The 23,105-nt window shown below is 45.6% G+C and overlaps 7 protein-coding genes across 7 annotated transcripts; 3 read left to right on the top strand and 4 right to left on the bottom strand.

Moving 5' to 3' along the window:
* Positions 1-4,500: 4,500 nt before the first annotated feature.
* On the top strand, positions 4,501-6,996 carry PAAG_00581 (hypothetical protein; the record flags this gene model as incomplete). Its single annotated transcript, XM_002797996.2, has 1 exon — positions 4,501-6,996. The coding sequence occupies one exon, from the start codon at positions 4,501-4,503 to the stop codon at positions 6,994-6,996; it is 2,496 nt and encodes an 831-aa protein (XP_002798042.2).
* A 1,417-nt stretch (positions 6,997-8,413) lies between these two features.
* PAAG_11127 (hypothetical protein) lies at positions 8,414-8,806 on the top strand (the record flags this gene model as incomplete). The annotated part of the gene is made up of 1 exon (XM_015846829.1): positions 8,414-8,806. One exon carries the CDS (start codon positions 8,414-8,416, stop codon positions 8,804-8,806), a length of 393 nt encoding a protein of 130 aa, XP_015703633.1.
* Positions 8,807-9,034: 228 nt separating this feature from the next.
* On the bottom strand, positions 9,035-10,490 carry PAAG_00580 (tyrosinase central domain-containing protein; the record flags this gene model as incomplete). The annotated part of the gene is made up of 5 exons (XM_015844067.1): positions 9,035-9,289; positions 9,388-9,655; positions 9,747-10,012; positions 10,084-10,246; positions 10,315-10,490. 5 exons carry the CDS (start codon positions 10,488-10,490, stop codon positions 9,035-9,037), a joined length of 1,128 nt encoding a protein of 375 aa, XP_015700402.1.
* A 2,440-nt stretch (positions 10,491-12,930) lies between these two features.
* Positions 12,931-13,824, top strand: PAAG_00579 (hypothetical protein; the record flags this gene model as incomplete). The annotated part of the gene is made up of 1 exon (XM_002797994.1): positions 12,931-13,824. One exon carries the CDS (start codon positions 12,931-12,933, stop codon positions 13,822-13,824), a length of 894 nt encoding a protein of 297 aa, XP_002798040.1.
* A 2,195-nt stretch (positions 13,825-16,019) lies between these two features.
* PAAG_00577 (hypothetical protein) lies at positions 16,020-19,907 on the bottom strand (the record flags this gene model as incomplete). Its single annotated transcript, XM_015844066.1, has 4 exons — positions 16,020-16,297; positions 16,949-18,696; positions 18,754-19,383; positions 19,447-19,907. 4 exons carry the CDS (start codon positions 19,905-19,907, stop codon positions 16,020-16,022), a joined length of 3,117 nt encoding a protein of 1,038 aa, XP_015700401.1.
* Positions 19,908-20,629: 722 nt separating this feature from the next.
* Positions 20,630-20,845, bottom strand: PAAG_00576 (hypothetical protein; the record flags this gene model as incomplete). Its single annotated transcript, XM_002797991.2, has 1 exon — positions 20,630-20,845. One exon carries the CDS (start codon positions 20,843-20,845, stop codon positions 20,630-20,632), a length of 216 nt encoding a protein of 71 aa, XP_002798037.2.
* A 520-nt stretch (positions 20,846-21,365) lies between these two features.
* Positions 21,366-22,467, bottom strand: PAAG_00575 (pre-rRNA-processing protein ipi1; the record flags this gene model as incomplete). Its single annotated transcript, XM_002797990.2, has 2 exons — positions 21,366-22,276; positions 22,389-22,467. 2 exons carry the CDS (start codon positions 22,465-22,467, stop codon positions 21,366-21,368), a joined length of 990 nt encoding a protein of 329 aa, XP_002798036.2.
* Between the last annotated feature and the right edge of the window lie 638 nt (positions 22,468-23,105).

Here is a 23,105-nt window from a genome sequence, read left to right as displayed (position 1 = left end):
GACAAGATGGGATGTACGCCCTTCCGTATGCCGTACTTCATCATAGTTACATTGCACAAGCAGTAAAAGCAAAAAGGAAGAACTCAGTCTCGTCGTCCGTTTCTCTCTTCCTCCTCTTCCTCTTCCATACAACGAAAACGAGAAAGAACATCAGGAATGATCAGACAAAGTTCTGCACAGGCAGCAGAGACAAAGCCCCATGCATCATCATCACCACCACCACATAGAAAATTAGGCGTGATACCCACAGCTCACCATCCATACCCACCGCCCTAGCCTCAATAGGCCTCATAATTGGCTCAAGCCGCCGTAGTCCCAAGGATCCAAGATTCTGTCAACTGAGTAAAGGAACAAGGTTTGAAGGAACAAGCAAATCCGGCATAGCTTATTAGCGGACAGAAGGCGAGAGAAGTGCCAAGTAGAACAACAGTGGGTAAAGGGCCCCCGGGCTATTTATGATTTTAGCTACGGCTTGGCGGGTGGGTGGAGAAAGGAGATTGGGATACAGTCATAATGTTCCATACATCAGGGACTGGACAGAAATTTCTATATATATGAGGGCTACCTTGCTCGCCCGCGTGTCTGGCAGTTGGAGATCCGGGCGCTAGATCTCCGCTTTCTCAGCTCTCGTTTTGGGTTTGCGAGGAAGGATTAATGACTCGAAACATTCTTTCGCCGGTTGACTTCCGTGTCTGATATTTTCTTGCCTGGCTTCAAACCAGAACAGCATATCAAATGAGGTGGTTTGTGTTGCAGAAGATTTGTAATTCCCGTGAGACAAGATACTATTCAACTATAGCCGGAGACTGATAATAAAACAGGATTTTCCTTCCGGGCATCTAATATATCACTACCAATGTTTGAACAGCACAACGCCGTACGCCGGCACTGTACATACATAAATATCTGGTCTGACCTGATGCGATCCGACGAAAACATGAAATTCATAAAACCGTGGATCCGATGACAGTAAAACAGTAACCTAATCTGAAAAGATGGAATTAGTTTACTTGATTTTTGTTCTCATATTTTCAACCATCCCTGTTGTATCTATCGCCATCGCTATTGCTGCAATGTACTCCGTATGTGCTCCGCAGATAGATGTAATAGTAATAATAATAATAACAATAATAATAACAATAATAATAATGATAATTAAAATCTGCCCGCTGTTGAGCCTGTCTCCACGCGGCTCACGCAATATCCAATCTGGCAGCCATGCTTCATCCCTAGCCCTAATCAGTTAACTACCCGTTTCCCTCCCGCTTCTTCTCTTGACTCCTCCATATTTTCCTTCTCCCTTACATTCATCCATGACACAAATGGAGGAGGAAAAGAAAACACAAACAGTCAACATGAACTACTTCATTCATATTACTGCTTTTCTACCCGCATGCAGCCTGTAAAGAGCCTGCCTCTGCACATCAGCCTCTTCTTTCTTCTCTCGACAGAAGCAAAAAGAAGAATCCAAAAAAAAAAAAAGAAAAAGAAAAAGAAAAGCAGCCAAATAGAGTGTTACATTTTTTGTTTGACTTGCCTCAGGCCGCATTCTCCTCTCCTCTCGATGTCGATGATTCTCTAGTGCTACAGCAGATCTTTGCCCAGACCTTTTTATAATAATAATAACTATCACTTCCTCCTTGTTCTTGAATTTTTTTTTTTTTTTTTTTTTTTTTTTGTCAGTATCTCTCTTCAGCTGAAGTCAATCGTCCGGCTTTCGACACTCTCTACTCAGTTATTTTTAACTATTCCATTGTACACCTTCCCCTTTGATACGGCTTACCGAACTATGTCTTCTTAATCTCTTAATTTTCCCTTCATTGCATCTTCCTCTCATTCTATGACCGTGAACATACGACCGGGCCCTCCATAGGTCGTCCGAGTTCCGCCTCCTGCCTGCCGGCCGCCTTGTTTTGAAATCTTTTATTAGAGTCCTTTAGTTATTTTCTCCCTTTTCAGTTCAGGTAAGCAAAAACAAGGGACAACCAGCCAGCCCCAGCCAAGAGAATAATAATAAGCCTACTATGATCAAACGCTGGCCTCCCCAGCTCTGCTTGTGATGAATAATCACAGTCATCCCAATTCCTGTTGGCTCTCATTGCTGCCTGTGCCGATGCCGATGGATAGATGCCACTCTTATGGTCATGTTCAAAGGCGATGGCAGGCAATAACCAACCAACCCATGGCATAGCAAAACACCGCTAAACACCCTGCTCATCTGAACTCTCCCTTTATTCCCCTATTATATTTTCTTTTCGCCTTCGTCCTTTTAGAAAACGAGAATCTTTTTACTTGTTCTGCAAAAGATGATGCCTAGAGGATCCATAATAGTGTTTTGCCGCCGCTCTCCTTCCCCCCGATGCCAATAATGCCCCAGCCCCAGCCCCAATACCCAGCCCAGCCCCCCCCAAAAGCCTAACATGCCCGGCATCAACATCAGCAAGACAGCGAAAAAAGAGACAGATTAAGACAAGATTAAAAAAAGCGCACGCCGTCAATGACTCCATCCCCACGCCTTCACTTGTTTTCAACAAAGAACCTGCTCTATCTATATCGCCCCCTTACCCCCTGTCCTATTGCAAGCCAAGTAATACTGATGATAGATTGCTTCAAAAATGCATCCATCCATCTTTATTACCTGGCCTAGCTGAGGATTAAAATAATAGAAAGAAAAGACAAAAACAAAAAGAAACTTAACATTTCAATGTAATTTCAGCTATTTAACTTACAATAATGAAGTGTTCAAACTAACTTAACTCTTTTTAACTGGAAACCAGCGCAGTTATCTCATCGACCCATCTCTCCCTCCAACCCTCTCCATTTTATTGACTTAGCATCGTACTGGTTCATATTTGAATTTCCCCACGGCCTATCTTTCCTTTTACTAATTTTTACTTTTACAATATCGATTTTTTATTGCTTTCCATTATTTGGCTTTCTTGTTAACTCTTCAACCCCTTATTTGCCCAGGTAAGTTAAGTTCATACTCCACTACCCCGTACTGTTTCCGCTTTATTATGATTATTTCTTGCCGGTCCCTCGCCACATCGCCACCCGGTCACTGGCCCTGACTCCGAAATCAGTCATACAAACCCAAACCTAACCTAATCGTCAAACATTCCATTGCTCAATTCTCCTCCTTTTTCTGTCTCCCTCCTCATTATAACCATAGCAATATAAGATGACTCGCTGACGGCTAGCGGAATAAGTTCTGTTCCACCACAGTAATCACTCTCCTCCCTCTTCCCCCGTCCCTCTTCTCCGTCTCTCCCAACCTCGCCTTTTTCCACACATCCGAGGGTACACCACCACTTACACCAACCGCCCACATTACTCACCTCCTCACTCATTCGAAGCCACCAAGCACGAGAACAACAGATTCCCTGTCCTTGGAAACCCGAGCATTCCATCTGAACCCTCTTGACTATTTATTTGCGCTGCAAACTAGCATTCAGAACAGGCTCCTGGAATTAAGCGCAAGACACTAGCTGGTGCTGCCTACAGCAGCAAGCTTAAACTACGGGGCTCCACCAACCACCAACACCAGCCTTCCTCGTCTCCCTCCGCCGCGGTTTTGTCTGTTTTGTTCACAACGCAAAATAAAAACTAAATAAATAAGAGAGAGGCTTCAGGGTGACGATGTACCCTGTCTTGTCATATTCCAACGATCCGATCGCCAGCTTAGCAGATTCCAAATTGTCATCCTCTTCCTATTATTCATACAACTACACCGTCAAGATGACTGGCCGCCTCTGAGTTGAAGCCGGGTACCTCCGCCCTAAGAAGAGTCACGCTCCTTTGCTTCACTCTTGTGCATTGGGAAACTGAGTGCATGCCACCCAAATCTCCCACGTACTTGATCAAAGCAGCCTACGCTCTCCGCTGCATGGTACCTGCATATATTCCCAAATTACTCATACTCAGATCCGGTTAATACTTGTTTGTCTCATTGTCCTTATTAAACAACCTCCTCCCATTCTCGCTCCCGTGCGCCTACACAATATACATAAGGATATACATACAATCACACCCCCATTTGGAACTCACCAATGTTGGTGATCGGAATCTAATTACTCCAATACGTTACCTCCCCTCCATCAGGACGTTTCTTCCTTTCCTACATAGTTTTGCGACTCATCTCGACCTCCTTTTTACCAACCTTGCAGTCCTTAACTGCCTTCCATCCTGGATTCTGACCTAGTATAGAGAGGGTCCCCGTCTCCTCTCAACAATAATCAAGACGGGACTACCTACTGCACTTCTTACACGGTTTTATCTAAACGGTTTAGTTCCCCCGGAAAAATCAATATTACCCCGGCTTTTACCAAATCGCCCATTACCTTCGACATTTCCCATACGATATTTTTAGTTTCGACCCAAAAAACAACACCAACAGGGGAAAAGACAAACCATCTTTAAATAAGGGTTTGATTACATCTTTTTTTCGCCATCCTAAAAAAGGCCTGTGTTTATCGTGGTCGTGAAAATACCCATCCGAACATGCCAGTAATGGACGTCCTGGGTTTCAGCCTTGCGAACCCAGGCCTTCAGAAAGTTCCACATTCTCAAACCCAGCCACACCCTTACGCATCGTCCATTGCCTCATCAGCCTCCTCGTCCTCGTCTTCTGTCTTCTCTCTCGACCCGTCGCAGAGTTCCATTTCCTCTTCAACGAGCTCTGTCGACGTGATCTGGGAAAATGAAGTCCTAGGCACTGCTGACTCACACTCACAGCAGACGGGAAGTAGAAGTTTGAGCTCGTCAAGTGAATCGAACTTCCACTGTCTTCGTTCTGGCCGACGTTGTGGTTCCAAAGTCGCTGACGCCGCAGTTGCACCTGAATTGCGGCAGAATCCCCGACGTACTTATAGCAATGCTTCATCTTCTTCTGCCTGCTCCCGAGCTCCTCCGTCCCTGGTCCGCCAGTGTGATCGGAAAGTCAATTTTGTCGACAATCTTGTTGGTGAGTCTGGTGTAATCCCGTCTTCATCCTGTCTCATGTTCGATTCTCTAATTTCATCTTTGTGTCCTCTTTTGTGTTCTGCTCTTGAAGACTCGGCCTCTCAGATTGTCGAATCCATCTGGCCACTGTCGGTCGTAGCACTACGCCATGATACACCCTTGGGATCAAGGGGGGTTTTGCCTCTCCGTACATTCATACAGGAAACGCTTCGACGGTCACGGACCAGCTATTCGACTTTGCAAGTAGCTTTGTACTATCTCATCATGATTAAGCCTCATGTACCTAAGCATGACTTCACCAAGGAGCAATCCAGGAACCAGCCCTGCACCCGTTCGATGCAATGCGGCAGACGCATGTTTCTATCAGCACTCATTCTGGCTTCCAAGTACCTTCAAGACCGTAACTACTCAGCTCGTGCGTGGAGTAAGATTTCAGGCTTAAATACCTTGGAGATTAACCAGAATGAGCTATCTTTTCTTGAAGCTGTGGGGTGGAAACTCCACATCTCCGAGTCTGTCTTTCAGCGTTGGACCGACATAGTTCTGAAGTACACTCCCACAGTTGGGGGTGTCCCCAAGGGTGAAGCTCTATCCTGGCGGACGATTATCCCCTTGTTGACACCCGAACTCGACACCATCGATCTGGAAACCGACCGGTACCGGGGCATAACTGACCATGTCATGACCGGTACCGGTTGTACACCACCTCCTAGTCTTATGCCAATTCCGGACAGTATGTCCTTTGTACCACCACCGACTAATAATGATCAGACACCCACAGCAGCCAGAAATATCTTCCCTACCCTGGAAAGTAACCCATACACGCAACTCCCACCTCTCCCTAAATTTACTTCCCTTCCCACTCCACATATTACCCCTCAGTCAAGCACCGTCAGTACTCCTGCAGTGAGTATTGGTGGATTCCTCTCTCGGAAACCCTCCATCTGCGCCGCCATGTCCCAAGCACAAAGCTTGTGCGCGCAGCGCATCACCTTCGATCCACGACCCAAATGTACTTATAGTAAAACCACCCCCGTCGATGCATCCTACCCAACCCTTGCCCGACGCTCCTCCCTGGCCCGCTCCGCCTCATCCGCCTCGTCCCCTGAATCCATGATATCCGATGTCCCCTCTCTGACATCGACAAGGTCATCTCGATCGTCCCGCTCTTCGTCAATCTCGTCCGTTGCATCAGGGACCTGCGCGCCTGCTCAGTCACGTCTGGCTATGCGGGCGACTCGTCGATGCACGAACATACAGACTTACTCCTACTCCAAGGATAACCGAAAGAACTTGACGATCGTACCCCGGATTGACAAAGGAAGCTGGCCCACGGACTTCTACGCGTCGCCAGAACCCTTCTCCGCCGGAGAAAGTAGTAGCGAAGGCGTTCCTGATCTCTCGGGTTTCTCTCTAGAGCCCACTGAGGATCTAGCCCATGAAGCGGCGCACGGTCTCTGTGTACTCTCTGGCGCCCTACCGCGTTCTTGCTATCCTTCCCACACAACCAACCCAACACCAAGTACAACCACTACGACCACCGCCACCAGCACTCCTACAACCATGTCTACTTCCATCTTAACTTGTCCTCGTCCCTCCCGCAAACGCGGTCGCCCCACCTCCGATGACCTTGCCCTCCACACCAACGTCCGCGAAGAACTCCTAGCCTTCTCAACACTGCATGACCTTCGAAGTGACGAGGATGATAGCACAACCGTTGTTACCACAGACAGCAATATTGCTGACTCGTTTCTGGTTCCACAGTCGTCATCATCATCATCATCATCATCATCATCATCATCATCATCGTCATCATCGTCATCATCATCGTCATCGTCATCGTCATCGGTCAATACTAGTAGTTCATCACCGGCCTGCAGCAATAGTAGCAGCAACGGTTGTACGGCTACATTACCGCCGTTGTCGTTGACGTTGCAGCGGGGTGCGGAGAGTATGAAACGTGCGTGCTGCGCGAAGGAGGCGGCGAGGTCTTTGTGGGGCTTTGGAGTTGGTGTTGGGGAGATGGTGGAGTAGTGGATGGGCGTTGCTTCATTCTTGCTTTTTTGTGGTGTCATTTATTTTTATTCTGTCTTGTTTCCTTTTGTTGGCAGCGTTGTCGAGATGTTTGTTCTGATGATTTTGTGAGTTGGGGGGGGTGGTTGTTGCGATGTTGAGAAGGAGAGAAGAAAGGAGGGCAGAGGAGGGTAGTAGGAAGATTATGGCTTTGTGCATTACTTAGTCTACTATATCTACAACACCCTCGTTCTATTCCACTCTTGCGTACATACCATTCCCTACCAGATTATTTAATAATTATTTTACCCTTGTTTGGCGACGGGTGTGGATGGTTGAATAGGTGGGGGCATATGGGGAAGCGTGAAGTGTAAGAGAAAGGGGGCGCGGGGGGGATGGTGAGATCGCGGCAAGGATGATTTTGCAGTTATATCTGATATAATTCAAATCAAATCCTGCATTCCCATATTGATTTATTTTCTTCTGCAATTCAATATCTTACTGAAAGTTTAACTTCTTTGGCATTTTGAAGGAGCTTGGGATGTGGGGGGAGTGTGCTGTCTTCCGTGACCTAAAATCTCCTTTCTTCTTCAATTTTTGAATGGGTCGCCTTCTGCTCCCATGTCACCATTCATTCCTCCTTTTCCTTTCCCCCCTCCCACATTGTATTATCTATCTATCACCCTGATCGGCTCAGCACCTTTTCCCGTCATCCTCGCTCTCCCCTGTGCCAATCGACTAATTAGTCACATATCATATACATTCATTACGTCACGCTGCATGGCATCGGTCTTTATCGACTACAGCCAAGCTCATCACAGACCAAGCACCAGAAACAAGACAATTTTAAAGCAACCAGGTGCTGCATGCATAGCAATGCACAGCAGCACCCTACAATGCAAAATACATACATACGTGGGTTATCTCCTATTGACTGACCGCCAGAAGGGTATACACAAGGCAAAATCCATCTCCCCCCGCCTCCCCCCTCTTCCGGCGGAACCACCCATCCCCCACGCATCGCCACATTTTCTTTGTTGGCGAAGATGGTCAGCAAGGTTTTCATGGCGGTTGAACCAACCGTAAGGTCGCAACTGCATCGATTTGAGCTGCTTTTTTTATTTCCTTCTCCCGTGGCTCTGAAGTCCCTTTTTTTACTGCCCCCAATAATATATATATATATATATATTTATTTATATTTATATTTATTTATTTATTTATTTATTTATTGGTTGCATTCAGAGTTTGCGCCGTTTTCTCATTTGCCCATGGCATGGGAGATTGGCCTCCATTTTTTCACTAAATAATTATTTGGGGTTGGGATGTTTTCGGTGTTCATCCTCCGGCGCTAGTCCAGAATGAGATATTGTCATTCCCAATCAGGAAAGTACACTACGGCTATTGGTTTAGTGTCTTGGCCCCCTTTTTTGCTGACGTGATGCGCCCACATCCAGCTGCCACCACCTGCATCCAGCAGCGACTGCGACCTGCGTCGGGTGTTGAGAAGTGTGGAACTTGCGTTCTTCTGCTTATCGCTCGAACTGTGAAAGGACACGACAGGGCTCTAAGAAACATGCCATCCCATGCTTTAGCCAGCTCTCTCCTGGATCTCGTTCTCGGGGATCGTGCTGTATGGCTGAATGATTGTCATGTGAACTTCAGTTCGAATATCGAGGAGGTTTTATGGATGCGTCTTCGGACCAGCCTCAATACCACCCTCCGGGTGGCTAGCATCTCAGTCTACTCACCCACGTCACATGGGTTTGGAGGCCACAATGTAAAGTCGAACCATCGTCAGTGCCCTACCATCTGCGGCTCAATGAAGATATGAGCTTTACTGTGGGACATGAAGATAAGAAACGCCTCTGGAAGACAAAAGGGTAGTACCGTACTAAACCAACTGCAAACTAATGGAACCGGAACTCTCCTATTAAAATAACTTCTCGGTCCAACAAAATGCTTAGTCAAGCTAGAAAAATAGTTAACCAAGTTACGCTTTTCAGAGTCATAATAGGCACAAATTCGTAGCACATTCCTCTTTTGAAAAGACCAGACCTATTTACTGATAGATATAGCAAAATGGACCACCAGTAGCGCTGAGCAAATCTCCCAGCCTGCACTCATCACCCAGATACCCTAAATCAACCAGGTCGTCTGCGGTTCCGTTTCGCGACGAAGCGTTATACATCTCCGTACCGCCGGCCACTGCGTGCAGGCGATTCGCTGGGTCCAGGTTCTGCCAGATCCACCATATCCGGTCGATTTGGGAGTGATGGAGGTAGAAGACCGGGTCGCCCGGGGAGATGTAGAAATCCTATCTAGGTTGTTTAAATTACATGCTAGCCGCTTGGTAGTGCGCCCTTGATGGGGAGTCCTATAAATTAAGCGGTTGGAGGGTTAGGTAGTACGTACTCCGCCTGGGTCACCGCTGGTAATGAAATGCCCACCACCATGCACGCCGATGAAATCGGTCACGGGATCTGCTTGCATGAAGTTTTGGAAGGATAGAATGTCATTCTTGGTGGTGATGAGTTCGACAATATCTGAGGTCTTGGTGAATCTCTTGGAGATAATGGAGGATATATCTCGTCGTAGACAGCGGGGGTTATACGACAATCCGTTGCCGTTTGGCTGTAGGTCTGGCATAATCGGCGTTATGGGACCAAGGTTGACACTCATGCTGAGAAGGGTTAAGTAAATTCCTATATCAAGGTACGGCATACTGTAAGGAACAGGGAAATAAGGGGGGGATGTAGGGTAGGGTTAGTCACCTTGCGAAGGGTCCGGAAATGACACAGCCACCGCCAGTTCCCGACGGAACAATTAGCCCAGGCACAATTGTAACATTTCCATGGTCGGTTGCCTCACCGTTCCCAGACAAACTCGTTTCAGAGCCATCGAACATTGGGTTGCTGACGGGGTCTTCTGCATATTCAGCCCAGTTCCAGTATGGGTGATGTCCTGTATAACCGCACTCGTTTCGCAAGGCCTCCTCATAGGTCCATAAATAGTACCGATGCCATCCAAGGAAACTAGCCTAGTGGGTAATAAATTAACTTCATATTGTCAAAGGTCTTGATCGAATGGTTATATAAAGAAAAATTTTACTGTAAAGTGGACCAAGCGAGCCTGTTGTATATGCAGGGCGACAAAGTCGTCGAATCTGGATCTCACACCGGGGACTTCACTCTGTGGCCAAATCGACTCTAGCTTCTGCAAGCACAGGACGGCGTTGATATATTCCTTCTTTTCATCCGCTGTCAATGTATTCCTAAGCAGGGGTATTCAGTCTTGGTCTTTATCCGCGAAGATAGAAGCACTTGGAAAAAATATATATACCATTCCCTCCTGACAGCAGTGTTTTCGATATCGCAAGTCCTTTCGCCACCAATTTCGGCATCATAAGCTCTACGAATTTCAAGACCCTGTGCGGCGAGATCATCTACCTCACTGGCTACCGTTTGCACTGGTAGATAGGCCGAGACAAGTGCCACACAAACAATACCAAGTCGCATTATTCCTCTGGGGAATTTCGGGGGCGATTAGACTCGAGTAGAGCAAAGGGAAACGCAAACATTAAGAGAACGATAGCAGGAAGGCTTTTCATGAAAAGCACCTACATCATGAATGATTGCGTTGTTGATGTGTCCACGAACGGGGATATTTGACTGCCATCCTTGGTAGCTTAAGAGCAGCTCCGGTCTTATCCCCAGGCTTCGAGTCAATTATGTATAAATATACCTAGGGAGGGTATCAAAAAGTGGTTGGTTAATTATCCCATGAACACAGTGGCAGGTCCGGTTGCATTGTGTTCGGTACACGTCACTGAATTCGTTAACGCCAGGCGGGCATTAAATCTATCAAGAATTGGATCCCCCTCAGCCCTAAATGTTCACCTCTTACATTGCCCCTTTGAGTTCTGCTTTGGGAAATGATTCTCGTCTAGCTGAGCTTCGAAATTTGATACGACATCTTCCTGAGTGTCGATTCTTTCCCAGTGTCCGATGGAAGACACGATCATCTCCCATGAAGCAGAGGTTTCAGTGACACGTTTGGCATGCTTCGCACCCAATCACGTAAAATTTTACGCTTTTCATTTTCTGGGAACAGGTTGGTGTGGCAATATCGCTTCCAAACTCGAGAAGTCCACTATCCTTCTGTTCTGAGGAATAATGGATCTGTGATCTCGACAATTAAGGTGGTCGATCAACAGCACACCCACTGTAGATCGCACGAAATAAGCACTAATTAACTAACTAATAGTTAACAGTCGCAAAATGAAACGGTCGCGTATCATGTGATGACAGTCGTGTTCAAGGTGGTGGTTTAATCGGAAAACGCAGCATGCATTACGAAGCTTCAGGAAACATTTGTTGCAGAGTGCTGTGCTTTGGCCGCTCCAAGCCATTTTTAGCTTTTTTTTTTTTTTTTTTTTTTTTTCATCCCACTTGAAACATAAACGAAGGATAGGAATTTGGTGCACGAAAGCCCTGTGTTGTATGCATGGTCATCGTTTGATATAAAGGGTGATGACCATGGGATATATGAAGGTTTGCCCAAAGAGTGTAACACTCACCCATGAACTATAAATCGTGCCTCCGTTAGGTATGAGGTTTTTAGTATTGTATGGCAATAAATTGATGTATTGACCGACTGCTGCACTGAACAATTGATCGAGGTTGCTCAAGAAGTGAAGCGAAAGAATTGGGTCATAGACGTTCCCACCATTTATTTATTTGACCACCAACACTTTGCCTGCAGTCGCTATATTGAAATGATAACAACCCATTAAACAAAGAGGTAAATATGTAAATATTCCAGATATAGAGCAGCACACACACGGGCCTTCTTCGACATTTGATCTGTCGATAGGTCGATAGATCTACGATGAATCCGTCTGTGTATTGTATTGTATTGTCTGCCAAGTCATGAGAAGTGATTGCGTGTGTTCGAATGTAGGATTGAGCCAATCAAACCAATGAACTGCTGTTGTTGGAAAATCTCACAGACAGATGCGATTCGGAATAACTATGGACTGTGCCCACGCCACGCCCAAATGGGAAACAATTCGTGCAATTTCCATCCGTCTGTCTATCCACAAAAGTAGAGGTTTTGTTCTCCTTTGAGCTGTTGAAAGCTTAAATGTTCCATTTTGCTCCCACTTTCTGTGGTTGAGGAGGATTTTGGGTTCAATAGACTGGCACTTCTATCGATATACAGATCAAATGTCTGGTAACATCCTGTAACATGCCATAAATTGCCATATGTACGAAACATCTGAGACATTATTCCAAGGTTCCCGCCCTTCCGAGGTTCACCACTGGGTCGTTTTAATATTGCGTCACGGGTATGGCAGCAGTTAGGGCGCGCAAGATCTTAGCAGTTATTATTTGGAAAATAAAATCTCAAGACAAAGCCGATTTGGCGAATATTCAAATTATGTCATGGATCTGTCTGAAACTGATTATTCGCGGCGTCAGCATCACATCGAGTCCTTGTCCTGGAAAGTTGATGCCTTTGAAATGTTTGGAACAGAAAAATAAAGTTTACAACGTTATATCAACGGCATCTCATGATTGGATCCCTAGACGCCAAATCTTATCAGATCATCTAATCTCTGCACATAGTTAAAAGAGATCAGCGAACGCAACTTCCACCAGGGCATGTTTTTTGATTCTTACATCCTTGACGGATCATCCAGGCTTTTGTAACGACAGAGAGTTTGTGTGTGGGTTTTCATTCGTTGACTGCAATCGCTCCTAAACCTGAGCTAAGAATGACAGTTTGAAGGCGGGACCTGGCTTAACTTCCCCGCTTTGTGGCTGGATCCTTCATCCTTTATATCTTACCAATACCCGACCCCACGGATTCTCGCTAGGATTGTGCAGTGCAGGAGTACATGAATACAAGACTATCGAATAGCATATCGGTCTACTCCGTACAATTCTACCCAACATGTGGTCAATAACCATTCTCGCTTTTATAGAGGTTCTCCTTTCCATCGCCGTAGCATACCCAACATCTTTGCGGGCAAACGACGATCGATCAGACAACTCAATTGCTATAACGGCACAGCTCCCGATAGGCTCGAAGGGGAAATCCCCGCTGCCGCTACCTAGCTTTCCAGAAACAACCTCGTATCCTCCAGACCTCGACAATGATAACGATCCCGTTGCCCAACCGGACTACGTCTTTCCAAGCTGGGACTCCGCGCACCTCTTAGCACGTCGTCTCCTTGCCCTTTCGACCACAGGAGTCCTATCAACCGTCTACCCGCCAAGTTCATCCACTCGCAAATCTGCCCTTGATGGAGTCCCCGTCGGCTTCCCAGACTACATTGCAGATTGTGCGAATGACCCAACCAGCGAACTGACCAAACTGATTGGTCCTGGAAACCCCCTAATCCTCGCATTGAATATCGGAACCACCTTCCGCAATACGAAAGCTGGCTCGAATATTTCTTTATCCATAGACTGGTGGCATCGGCAGGCTGCTGGAAATGCTGGTGGTATGCATCGCGTCGAGGAGGTATCATTAGCCTCCCTTCCGCGTGTGTCGCTTCTAGGCTATCTCGATCCGTTGGAGAACTTGTCGGATACAACACGCAAGGCTGTTGAGATGTGTTTTCTTGCTGCTCATCCTGATGCTGCGTGGTGGTTGCCTGGCCACGACAGCGCTGCCCATAGTGGTTATTGGGCGAAGCTGGTCGTGGAAGAGGCTTATTGGATTGGTGGGTTTGGAGATCGAGCTAGGATTGGGTGGTTGGATCTTGAGACTTGGAAGGCAGTGAAGAGGGATGGGGAAGATGGGAAGGTAGGGTGGGCAGACGTTAGATTACCTGGGGAGTAGGAGAAGAGTCGCTTGTGTTGAGCTTGGTTGGATGTATTGGTATTGGCTGACCCGTTGACAACGACGACTCTTAAGTTTTCAACTTGTTATACAAAAGGAAGCTGAACATCGGACTTGCAAGCAGAGTCCCTTAATTTAGAAAATAAGCATTATCACAGCTGAGGAAGCTGTGACAATATTAAATAAATAAATAAAAATAAATAAAAATAAGTTTTAATAAACAGAAGCCTGCAAATAGCTCTTGTTTTCTTGCTCTCTTGTTAGAAAGATTTAATAATGTTTGTGTTGAATCTATTCTTACGGTATCAGTGGTTAAACTTGTCAACTCTGAGCTCCTGCTCCCAACGATGTAACTACCTGTGAAAACTTGTTGAATCTTTCCAGCAGAAAGCCATGGAGGGCATGTGAAGGGCGCGTGGAGGAAGTGTGGAGGGCGAACTGAAGATGTCAGGGAATTTCCGCTCTGTTTGTAGGCGTTGTCTATCTCTCTATTTTATTATAAAATATTAGTAATAATTGCATGAGACGATTCCTTACCTCATCCACTAATAACCCTCCCCCAACTTTAATTATATCGCCTCATCTTCCTTTACTTCTCAAAAGATCGTCCCAGCTTCACAAATAGGCCAACGCCGCGCTTCCACCGTGAGTACCAGAAAACGTAAGATCGATGATTTGGCCACCGAACCTGGCTTGGATTCCGAAGACTAGCTTTGTGGGCAGAATATTTCTCACCATGCTCAACTGCATGCCCGATTGGTCATGTATGAGGGGGTTGCTGCGAATCAATTACAGTACCGGAGACATCAAAATGGATGAGGGAACTTTCATCAGATGACACATTTTAATAATAACCGGAACCAGCCACGGCTGACGGCATTTTCACAACCAAGCTCCTTTCCTCATCCCAGCATGGAAGACGAGATTCTCATTTCCACCTCTTACATGATGCCCACTATTATAGCAATATCTGGCCCAGACCTGGAGCTCTTACCACGCGCGAGCAAAGTAATTCAACTTGACCCACAAGAGATGTTTAAATTGCTGACAACTTGGATGGATCAATTCAACTGACCCTGAAAACTGGACAGAGGAGCCTCACAGGCTTAGTTAGTTACCATAAGGATTTTTTCATTTTTTAATTTTTTCTTCATCTTTTTGATTGTATGAGCGAATTTTCCTACTTATGAGGTAAGATGCTTTTTATTCGCTAATACGGTTAAATTGCTCATTCAAATTGCTCATCATGTCGATTTGAAGGGAGATCCTTGATCAGAGAGAAGCCTTCACCACCCCTTAGATGCAACAGCATTAAATCAAAATCCTGAGTAAAGTTCTTCCGGAAATCTTCTCTCCAGCGTAGGAATACACGATCCTAATTTCTATTAATAGCCAAATCTTAGCGCCAAATATCCATACTCCTTCTGCAAGGCTAGGAGTGGGGGCTCAGCTAGAGGCTATTGGGGCTGAGAATCGCCGAAAAGCACTGCCCCAACTTGATAACTTCCCCAATTTGATATACAGAAGGGCAGCAGTCCTGCTTCTTCTCTGGACCTCTGGTACATAGACCCCGTTGTCGTTGAGAGGATGAGGTTATAATTTGATTACTGGGGGCTGGCTCTTTTGGTATTTTGACATTTGGAAACCATGGACACGACGTTTCTTCTCCAGCATGAAATACTATTCTAAATACCTCCATCGGATTCACAGGGCCCCACATGTTCTTGAGACGATCCTTGCTGTACAATGCACATGCATGAGTAATTTCTGGAAGCTTTTATTCTATCCTGTCAAGCAAACCATAAACTGATCGAGTTCTGATTCAGGAATAGTTCTCAGATGATAGATAGAATTAGGTCCCGCTGACTGTGATCTAAAGTGCGCATGAATGTCCCCCTCAATGCCCTTATTCCGTCGGTATTCATGCACGCTCTGCTGATGTGGGTGAATATCTCCATTGTCTTGCGATTTCACCGCTGAAACTTTTGAAAATTAATACATGCCCATAATTTGCCAAAGTAAACCTCCTTTTGAGCAATTGAAAGTTCATGAACAGAACAAAAGTTGCTAGTTCAGAATCACGCTTCCCCTCTAATACGCCTAATACTCCATCCACAATGCTAAAAACATAGTGATACAAAACAAATCATCAAAGCACAAAATAGAGCGGCTGTAACTATGGTGGAAGCTTCAATTCAAACATTTTCAAATGCACCAGCAGAGTTGCCATCTGCCGCAGTGCTGCTACGCTGGAGCCAGCGAATCAGGGACTTGAAAGTAAGCAGAAATGAACGGGTTGAGATGACGCCGAGGGAGAGAAGACAAAAAGTCCTAGGGGCCGAATCCCAAAGAAAGTTGAACGGTGGGTGGGTATCAAAGGATTGGGAATCCAAACCGCAAGGGATTGCGGAAGCTCGAGCACCCAGGAAGAGAAATCTCGCCCAGGCTACGTAGATGAAGCAGTGATGGCGTTCTAGAGCACTATATTACAATATCAGAATTCTCGGCTGCTTAGTTATTGAGGGGCTTTGTCCCCAGTGAGGGATTTCAGATTCCACCCCATATCTCCATAAGGAAAACCAGCGCTTTTGTCATAAGAACGATTCGGATCCCATTTGAGCTCCAGGATCCTGTTTGAGCTGTATTAATAGGTAGGTAGAAGCATGCACAACACTCCTTGGTGCCGGAATGGAACTCTTCATGCGCTTCTTATTTTGGCACTCAATGATGGCCCGTTCAGACACCTAGAGATTATTTCATCCGGGACCTGGCCCACAGTATATGGTGGACGTCTGAGTGGTTTTATTGAGTGGCTAGCTTCTGGGTGTGGTGCGAAGCGCTGGTTTGTTAACGTTATAGAAAGCCCAGGGCGGCTGTCTACCTACATGTGCCTACGGATCCGGGATAAAATTCCAGGACGGACGGGTACTTGCAAACCTCTGGTTTCGGTTCCTCGAGATATCATCCGATTTTTAAAATATACCATATATTTGTATAAGTTATAAAATAGCCATAAATGTTTAAATGTTAACCTGTAGTCAACTTATACCTTCCTACATAGCAACCAGATTCCAATAGAAAAAACTCGTATGTTCAGGAAATAATTAAATTTAATTCATCTCACTGGCAGAGTGCTTCTCGTCAGCCTCCTTCGGCCTACTCAAACTTTCAATCTCAAGGTCATCCACACTTTCCACGGTTACCTGATGATTACGAGCACGACGGGATGAATGGTCGCGTTCCTCGTCACTATTTGTATCAGTAGCTGTGGCCTCAGCAGACACTGTATGGCGAATAGAAACAGGAGAGTCATAGATCCCACGTGAAGAAGGCCAAAATCTTGGTGCTGAAGGGCCAGAAACGGTAATTTGGGGCTCAGGCACGAGGCGTTTCGTGAGCGATGGCCCGCGCTCAAAATCTTCAGGAGCGACTGCATGTGAATGATGGCCACCAAAATTCGGAAAGCCGCTTTTTTCTTCCGTTGCTTGGGATGGTCTATTGAGGTCCGGGTGCTGAATGCGATTTGTCATCCAATGAGGACCGTATGGATGGAAATGAGAGGAGGAATCCAACTGCATATATGGCTTAAGTGAACTAGGAAGAGGGAGAGGCGGAGGCGGACCAGGCGCCGTGGCCGGCATGAAATTTGTTGGAAAAGTGCTTTTAAGCTCGGGGAGAAGCGTATCGCCATCGAAGTTCGTAAGCCGCTTCAATGTCGATAGGACGAGTGCATTGTGGCTGGCGCCTTTTGAATCATTACCTACATCTTGTTTCCTCTTCTTAAATAAAATCGCTATGCGTTGGTCTTTCTTTCGACGCAATTCTCCAAGCTCTTTGCTCCATTCGCTGGATCGTCGTTGGATTGGCACCAGAGCCCTTTGGGTATCAAAATAATCGCTATCGATATTTCTTAAAGTGCGATCGTACCTATCCCTGTTGACCGAAGCGCGACTGAGACTCGTGTCCCTCAGCCAATCACTATCTCGTCTAGAAAATGTTCGACCTGGGCGTTGAGCAGGAGTTCTCTCTCTAGGAGAGCTATAATACTCCTTATGTAGTCGAAGTGGTTCCTGATACCGTTGCCTTTGTCTTGTTCTTGTATATGATTCGAGTGATTTTCTACGCAATCCAGCGTAGCCACTCACTCTCTCACTTCTTCTCATTTCTTCCTCTAACGGCCGATATCTCATTGGAGAAAAGGAGCTATCGGACTCGGTATCGCAGAGGTCATTTAATGTATTGTACCTTGTCATCAGCTTTGATACCTGTACATTCTGGTGGGGTCTGTGGGGGAATTTGGTGCGTCTAGTGGTAGGTATACCGGTTTTCTTCGGATTCATAGCTCGCTTCTCGACACTGCGGGGAACCTGGTCTCCTTCCTGGATACGTGCCTCGGCGGACTCAAGTTCCTTGCCAACCTCAGGTACTGGTGCAACATCTCCTTCTACAGCTCCGTTTCCTTCTTGTACTGTTAGGCGCGACGTCAAAACTCTCTCATTCTTTCGCGCCAGGAGAACACGTAGCCCAATGTCTTCCTCAGTACGGGAAAATATGCCTGTTTTTGTGACTTTCTTAATGGGCTCCATGTCGAGAACTCTCAATTTAGCATCGCCTGTTAGGCATTCGTTTTTCTGATAGTTAAATTCTTGAAAAGAGGAACGATATTTGGAAGGAAGTTGCGAATACCTGACCCAGAAGTGCTGTGACTTCGGCTTGCTTCCATTTTCCAGCTGACCTTCCTTGAACTCAACCCATAAATTACTTGCTGAATCCCAAACCCATGATTCTAACCGAACAGCGTTTTCACATTCATCTGAGATTAGGGTGGGATTTGTTTGGGTTGGTGACTTCTTGGTGCGATGAAACAGCTTCCTGAACAAACAGTTAGTTTGCGAATATAAAAAGCTAGAGACGTTTACAGGGGCTTACCAAATACTGTTTCTTTTGGATTTTCTGCTCACCGACTTGCTATTACCGCTGAGATTGGAAAGAGTTTGTAGAACGACATTTGTGGTTGAATCGGACTCCAGGCCTGGGAATCCGATAATAGAATCGTTATCGTCATTGGCTGTTAGGTGTATATTGCCCAGAATTGATTGTATCTTGTCGGAAGGGAAGTTGAGCCGCTCAAGCTCAGTGCGTAGAGCCTCCTTGGTAGCTGCAATATGAGATTCTCGTTCTGCTTGCCGGAGTTTGAGTGCTTCTTTATACTTCATAATGCCCGTCATTTTGATTCTTTTGCGTTCTTCCTCTTCAGCCTCCCTTTTTGCCTCCTCTTTAGCTAGAGCAAGAAAAGCCTCCTCTTCTCGTCTCCTTTTCAGGAGGGCAAGTGCTTGTTCCTCTTTGAACCTCACAAATTTGAAGCGGAGGTTCTTATCTTCTCCGTTATTGGTGAATGAGGCTAACGAGCCAGAATGAGATACAGAGTATTTGCCACCTTTGGGCCCGGCGTTCTTCGCCCGAAGCCTGGCGTTGCGAGCTTTCTGAGCTGCCCATTTGCGTGTTTTCTCCGTATTGACAATCTCCGCATAGTAATACATCTTCTCGGTCTTATTGGACCTAGACATAGCGTCAATACACGCCATTTATGAACATTATTTTGGGTTGAGCAGAAATGCTTACGCTCCAATAGCCATAACTGAAGCAAACAGCAGTGTTAAGTCCGCCTTTATTCTCTGTAGCTCTGCTCTTGGAGCCTCAAGCCTAAACTTGACCCACGGCCATTTAAACTCCGTAAAATAGGAAATATCAATTTCCTCCTTCTCAACCACTGTAGGTGCATGTGTGCATCCACTTTTACCTAAAATCCCGCGCAATTCTTCAATTACCTGCGCGCATTCTTCCGAGGCTCGAATCGCACTCCTGATACCCTCTGAACTGAGGAAATTCGTGGTAAGGTTCTTTCCGACAAGTTTGCCGATATCCTCTAGACGTTCACTTGTTGTTCTAATCTCATTTCCAATGAGACTAAGACGACGTGAAGCGTCCTTAACTTCGTCAATGTATATAATTAAGGCCTTCGATAAGGCAAACCCGACATGAGCAATACCGATAATAGCAGAAGCTGTCTCGATCCCGGCCATGGCATCAAGGTGTGACAGCTGTTCTGTTAAAGGTTGACGAAACTTTCGCCAGCACCACCAGCAGCAATTGAAAGGGCAACTATATGCTCCATTGATCGCTTCGCTCTGCATTCACCAGAAACTTGTGAGAAGGTTGGGGGTGAGCTGAAGGGCAGGCTGAAGAGCTCCGCACTGAAACGAGTTTACATGGATGACAAGGCTACGGGGTGGCTTAAGACGTTTCCTCCTATGGATAAGTCTTTTGATACACCTGGCGGCACTCAGACTAGTTATGCGAGGCAGGCTTAAAAATGTGCTGAAATTTTCAAGTCATTTGTTAATGTAAAAACAAAAAGAAAAGAAAAAAAGAAAGGAAAAGGAAAAGGAAAGAAAGAAAGAAAGAAAACACCGCATGACTCATGATGTCTGATAATCCTTGGCGTATGTGCTAGAACCGAAGCAGCGCAGCACATGTCTCCGTAGTCGTGGACTGAAGGGTTGTTGCATGCGAGTTAGGTGGAGGTTTGATGTTCCTGGAAGGGTACCCAGAGTAGCCATCTGTGCTTGTAATTATATGTGAGGAACTTGCGTCGACCTTCTTCCTTAGTTGACATTACTAAGTTGAAATTATGATCAAATCGTGTTTCGGATTATATATTTGAGCTCCAGCACTCAACCCCAGTGAAAACAGTAATAGTATTCCATCAATCTCATCACAACAATACACCTGCACTCGTTAAAGTCTAAATTGTCTTTGCCGTCCACTGCTGATACCGTCGAAGTGGGTTTTGTAGATACGGTCTCTTCGCCCCGTCAAACTGTTTCTTCGGTGCTTCAATTTCTAAACAAATGTCCTTGAAAACCTTCTCATAATCGCCCTGCACATTGCCGAGTAGTTTTATCCCACGGAACGTTGGTTGCTCATCAGGTGGTTCTCCGAACTTGTCCTCAAAAACCATTCCATTCTGGATATTGCCAGTGTCTGATATGTATGGCCAGAACCGGTGGCAGGATTTGTTTCCACAAAAATCTCATGGTGATCGCGTGGCATGTTGGCGGAAAAAAACAAGGTAGACTTTGTATGACATTTCGTGTTCGCCAAGGACAAGTGTGTTCAGAAATAGGACTTTTCTCGGTTAGAAATAAATGGCAACAGAGATCACCGTTCTATCGAAAGTATTTCTTAGGAATTATCAAGGCAAAAGTCACTGTTTCCTTGAATGTGCTAACGGCCAGCAGCTTATAAGGATAGAATCACGCTGATGCTTGGAGATGAAATTCTCTTCAGAGGTCTGCCAAGGGTTTAGCTCATATGATTAGAAGGTACCTATCTAGGCACCTTAATTAGATAGCTGGCTTGGATACCGCCGTGTTCCACAAACACAGCGCTTGGGGTAACCGTATAATTATTTTGTCGTGCTAATCTGAGACTTTCCAGTCTCTGGTATCGAACGCACAAAGGAGCCATTGCTGATTAGGCTAGAGTCCTGCATTCAACGTCATAGCTTCATGTAGGACCTTTTTCAAACTTGCTGACGCACGTCCAACCTCACCTCCTTCTTGCCTTGCGGAATTCACCCCACGTTCAACAGCCGATAGAAACTTTTCCTTGAAGACCCTAAACCTGTCTTCTCTAGTTTCATACATCTCGCCTTCTTCGTTCTGTGGTTGTCCAAATAGGTTGAGATAAGCAAAAGGAGCGGATTTTGTCGGTAAAACATGCTGGTCAGTCTGAGTAAGAGGGAAAGCCCAGTCTTTGCTATACATCAGGTCACCTTCATCGAGGTCAGGGTTGTCCTCAGCAGGCCCAATGCCTGATCTTAAAAATTCTGCCAGAATTTGCAACGTCCGAACCATTGGCTTTCCATCGCTGCCAGCCTTCCCAAAAGAAGCCTTATTCAATGACCACTTTGTCGATTCTTCGGTGTGCCACCCCAAAATGGACAAAAAGCAATTGAGCGTTTTTATCCATCCACCAGGAGCAGAGACTACCTCACGGCCAGCAGTAGCTATCAGCCATGAAATGATTTCAACAGAGGAAAGCCGAATATCAGCTGCAAGATGAGTCATGCCTGCACGGACGTAAGGTAGAAGCTGTGAGATATGACCTTCCATGTCTGGTGGAGGAAGTGATTTTAGAAGCTTAATCAATTGAGTACGCACCCCATTGCTTCCGTCCAATATCAAAGTGGTAAGAGACGGAAGTATGACACTAACAGGTTGGGGAAGAGGGGAGCTGACAGGACGGGAAACAATTGCCGTTGTTAAGTAAGAGAGTGAATCCTTGCGCTGCAAATCCGATTTTGAATTTAGGAGAGATAAATTGTGAGTAAATAGTGCCGATGCCGACGGGGGGGATGTTGTAAGAGACTGTTGATTTAGAACGATAGCTAGAATATCATTCCAGTCAGCAAGCGCAAATATAACCACGGATTATCCGTGCACAGGAACGGAGAGCTGCAAAGGAATCATTTCATCCCCTGGGAGGCTGAAAAAACTTACCTTTGGACCGAAAGCTGGTGTCTGTAAAATTTGACGGCTTTGGTTTGGTTTTACCAACTTTCAGTTTTGTTTTCTGCATCACGAGTAAGCAAATACTCTACAACACGGTGTCCAAGGCTATATAGATTGCAAGTACCTGAAAGTCCTTTTTCTTTTCATTTTTCTTCTTTTGGCTTGAACCCATGATGTAATTTCAAGAATATAATGTTAAAAATGGATCTTGATCGATCACAAACCCCTCCTGGAATCCCTCCTCAGGATTACTCTGGCAAATAAACTCTCCTCAACCGAACTCTCCGTCGTGCTCAGAAATGATGAAGGCATGTAAGAAATGTGCCCCCTTGGTATTTGGAAAACTGTAGGATTAAGATCTATATGTCGCTTGCAGCAAAAATAAACTAAAACTAAAAGGAGATTGATCTCTAGAACTGTAGTTCTTAACAATGGTCGTTAAATGTTAAACGTCAGCTCAAAAATCCGACTCTGATAACTTTCTGATAATAATTAACTGAATAGTTAGTAGAAAAGTATATCCTTACTAAGCCGAGATAACACGGATTTCGGCAATACCTAAATCCGACTATTTATCCCCTCTTGACCTAAAAAGACCTCAAGTCGCGTTAACGAAGCATTAACCACTCGATTCTCTTAATTGAAAACACCCTATATACCTTTATTTGTTTCACTCGATTTTTATACTGATACTGATACCAAGCT

This window comes from Paracoccidioides lutzii (genome assembly GCF_000150705.2).
Source record: "Paracoccidioides lutzii Pb01 unplaced genomic scaffold supercont2.1, whole genome shotgun sequence".
NCBI lineage: Eukaryota > Fungi > Ascomycota > Eurotiomycetes > Onygenales > Ajellomycetaceae > Paracoccidioides > Paracoccidioides lutzii.
The sequence above is the reverse complement of the archived record's forward strand: the minus strand, read 5'-3'. Positions and strand labels throughout refer to the sequence as shown.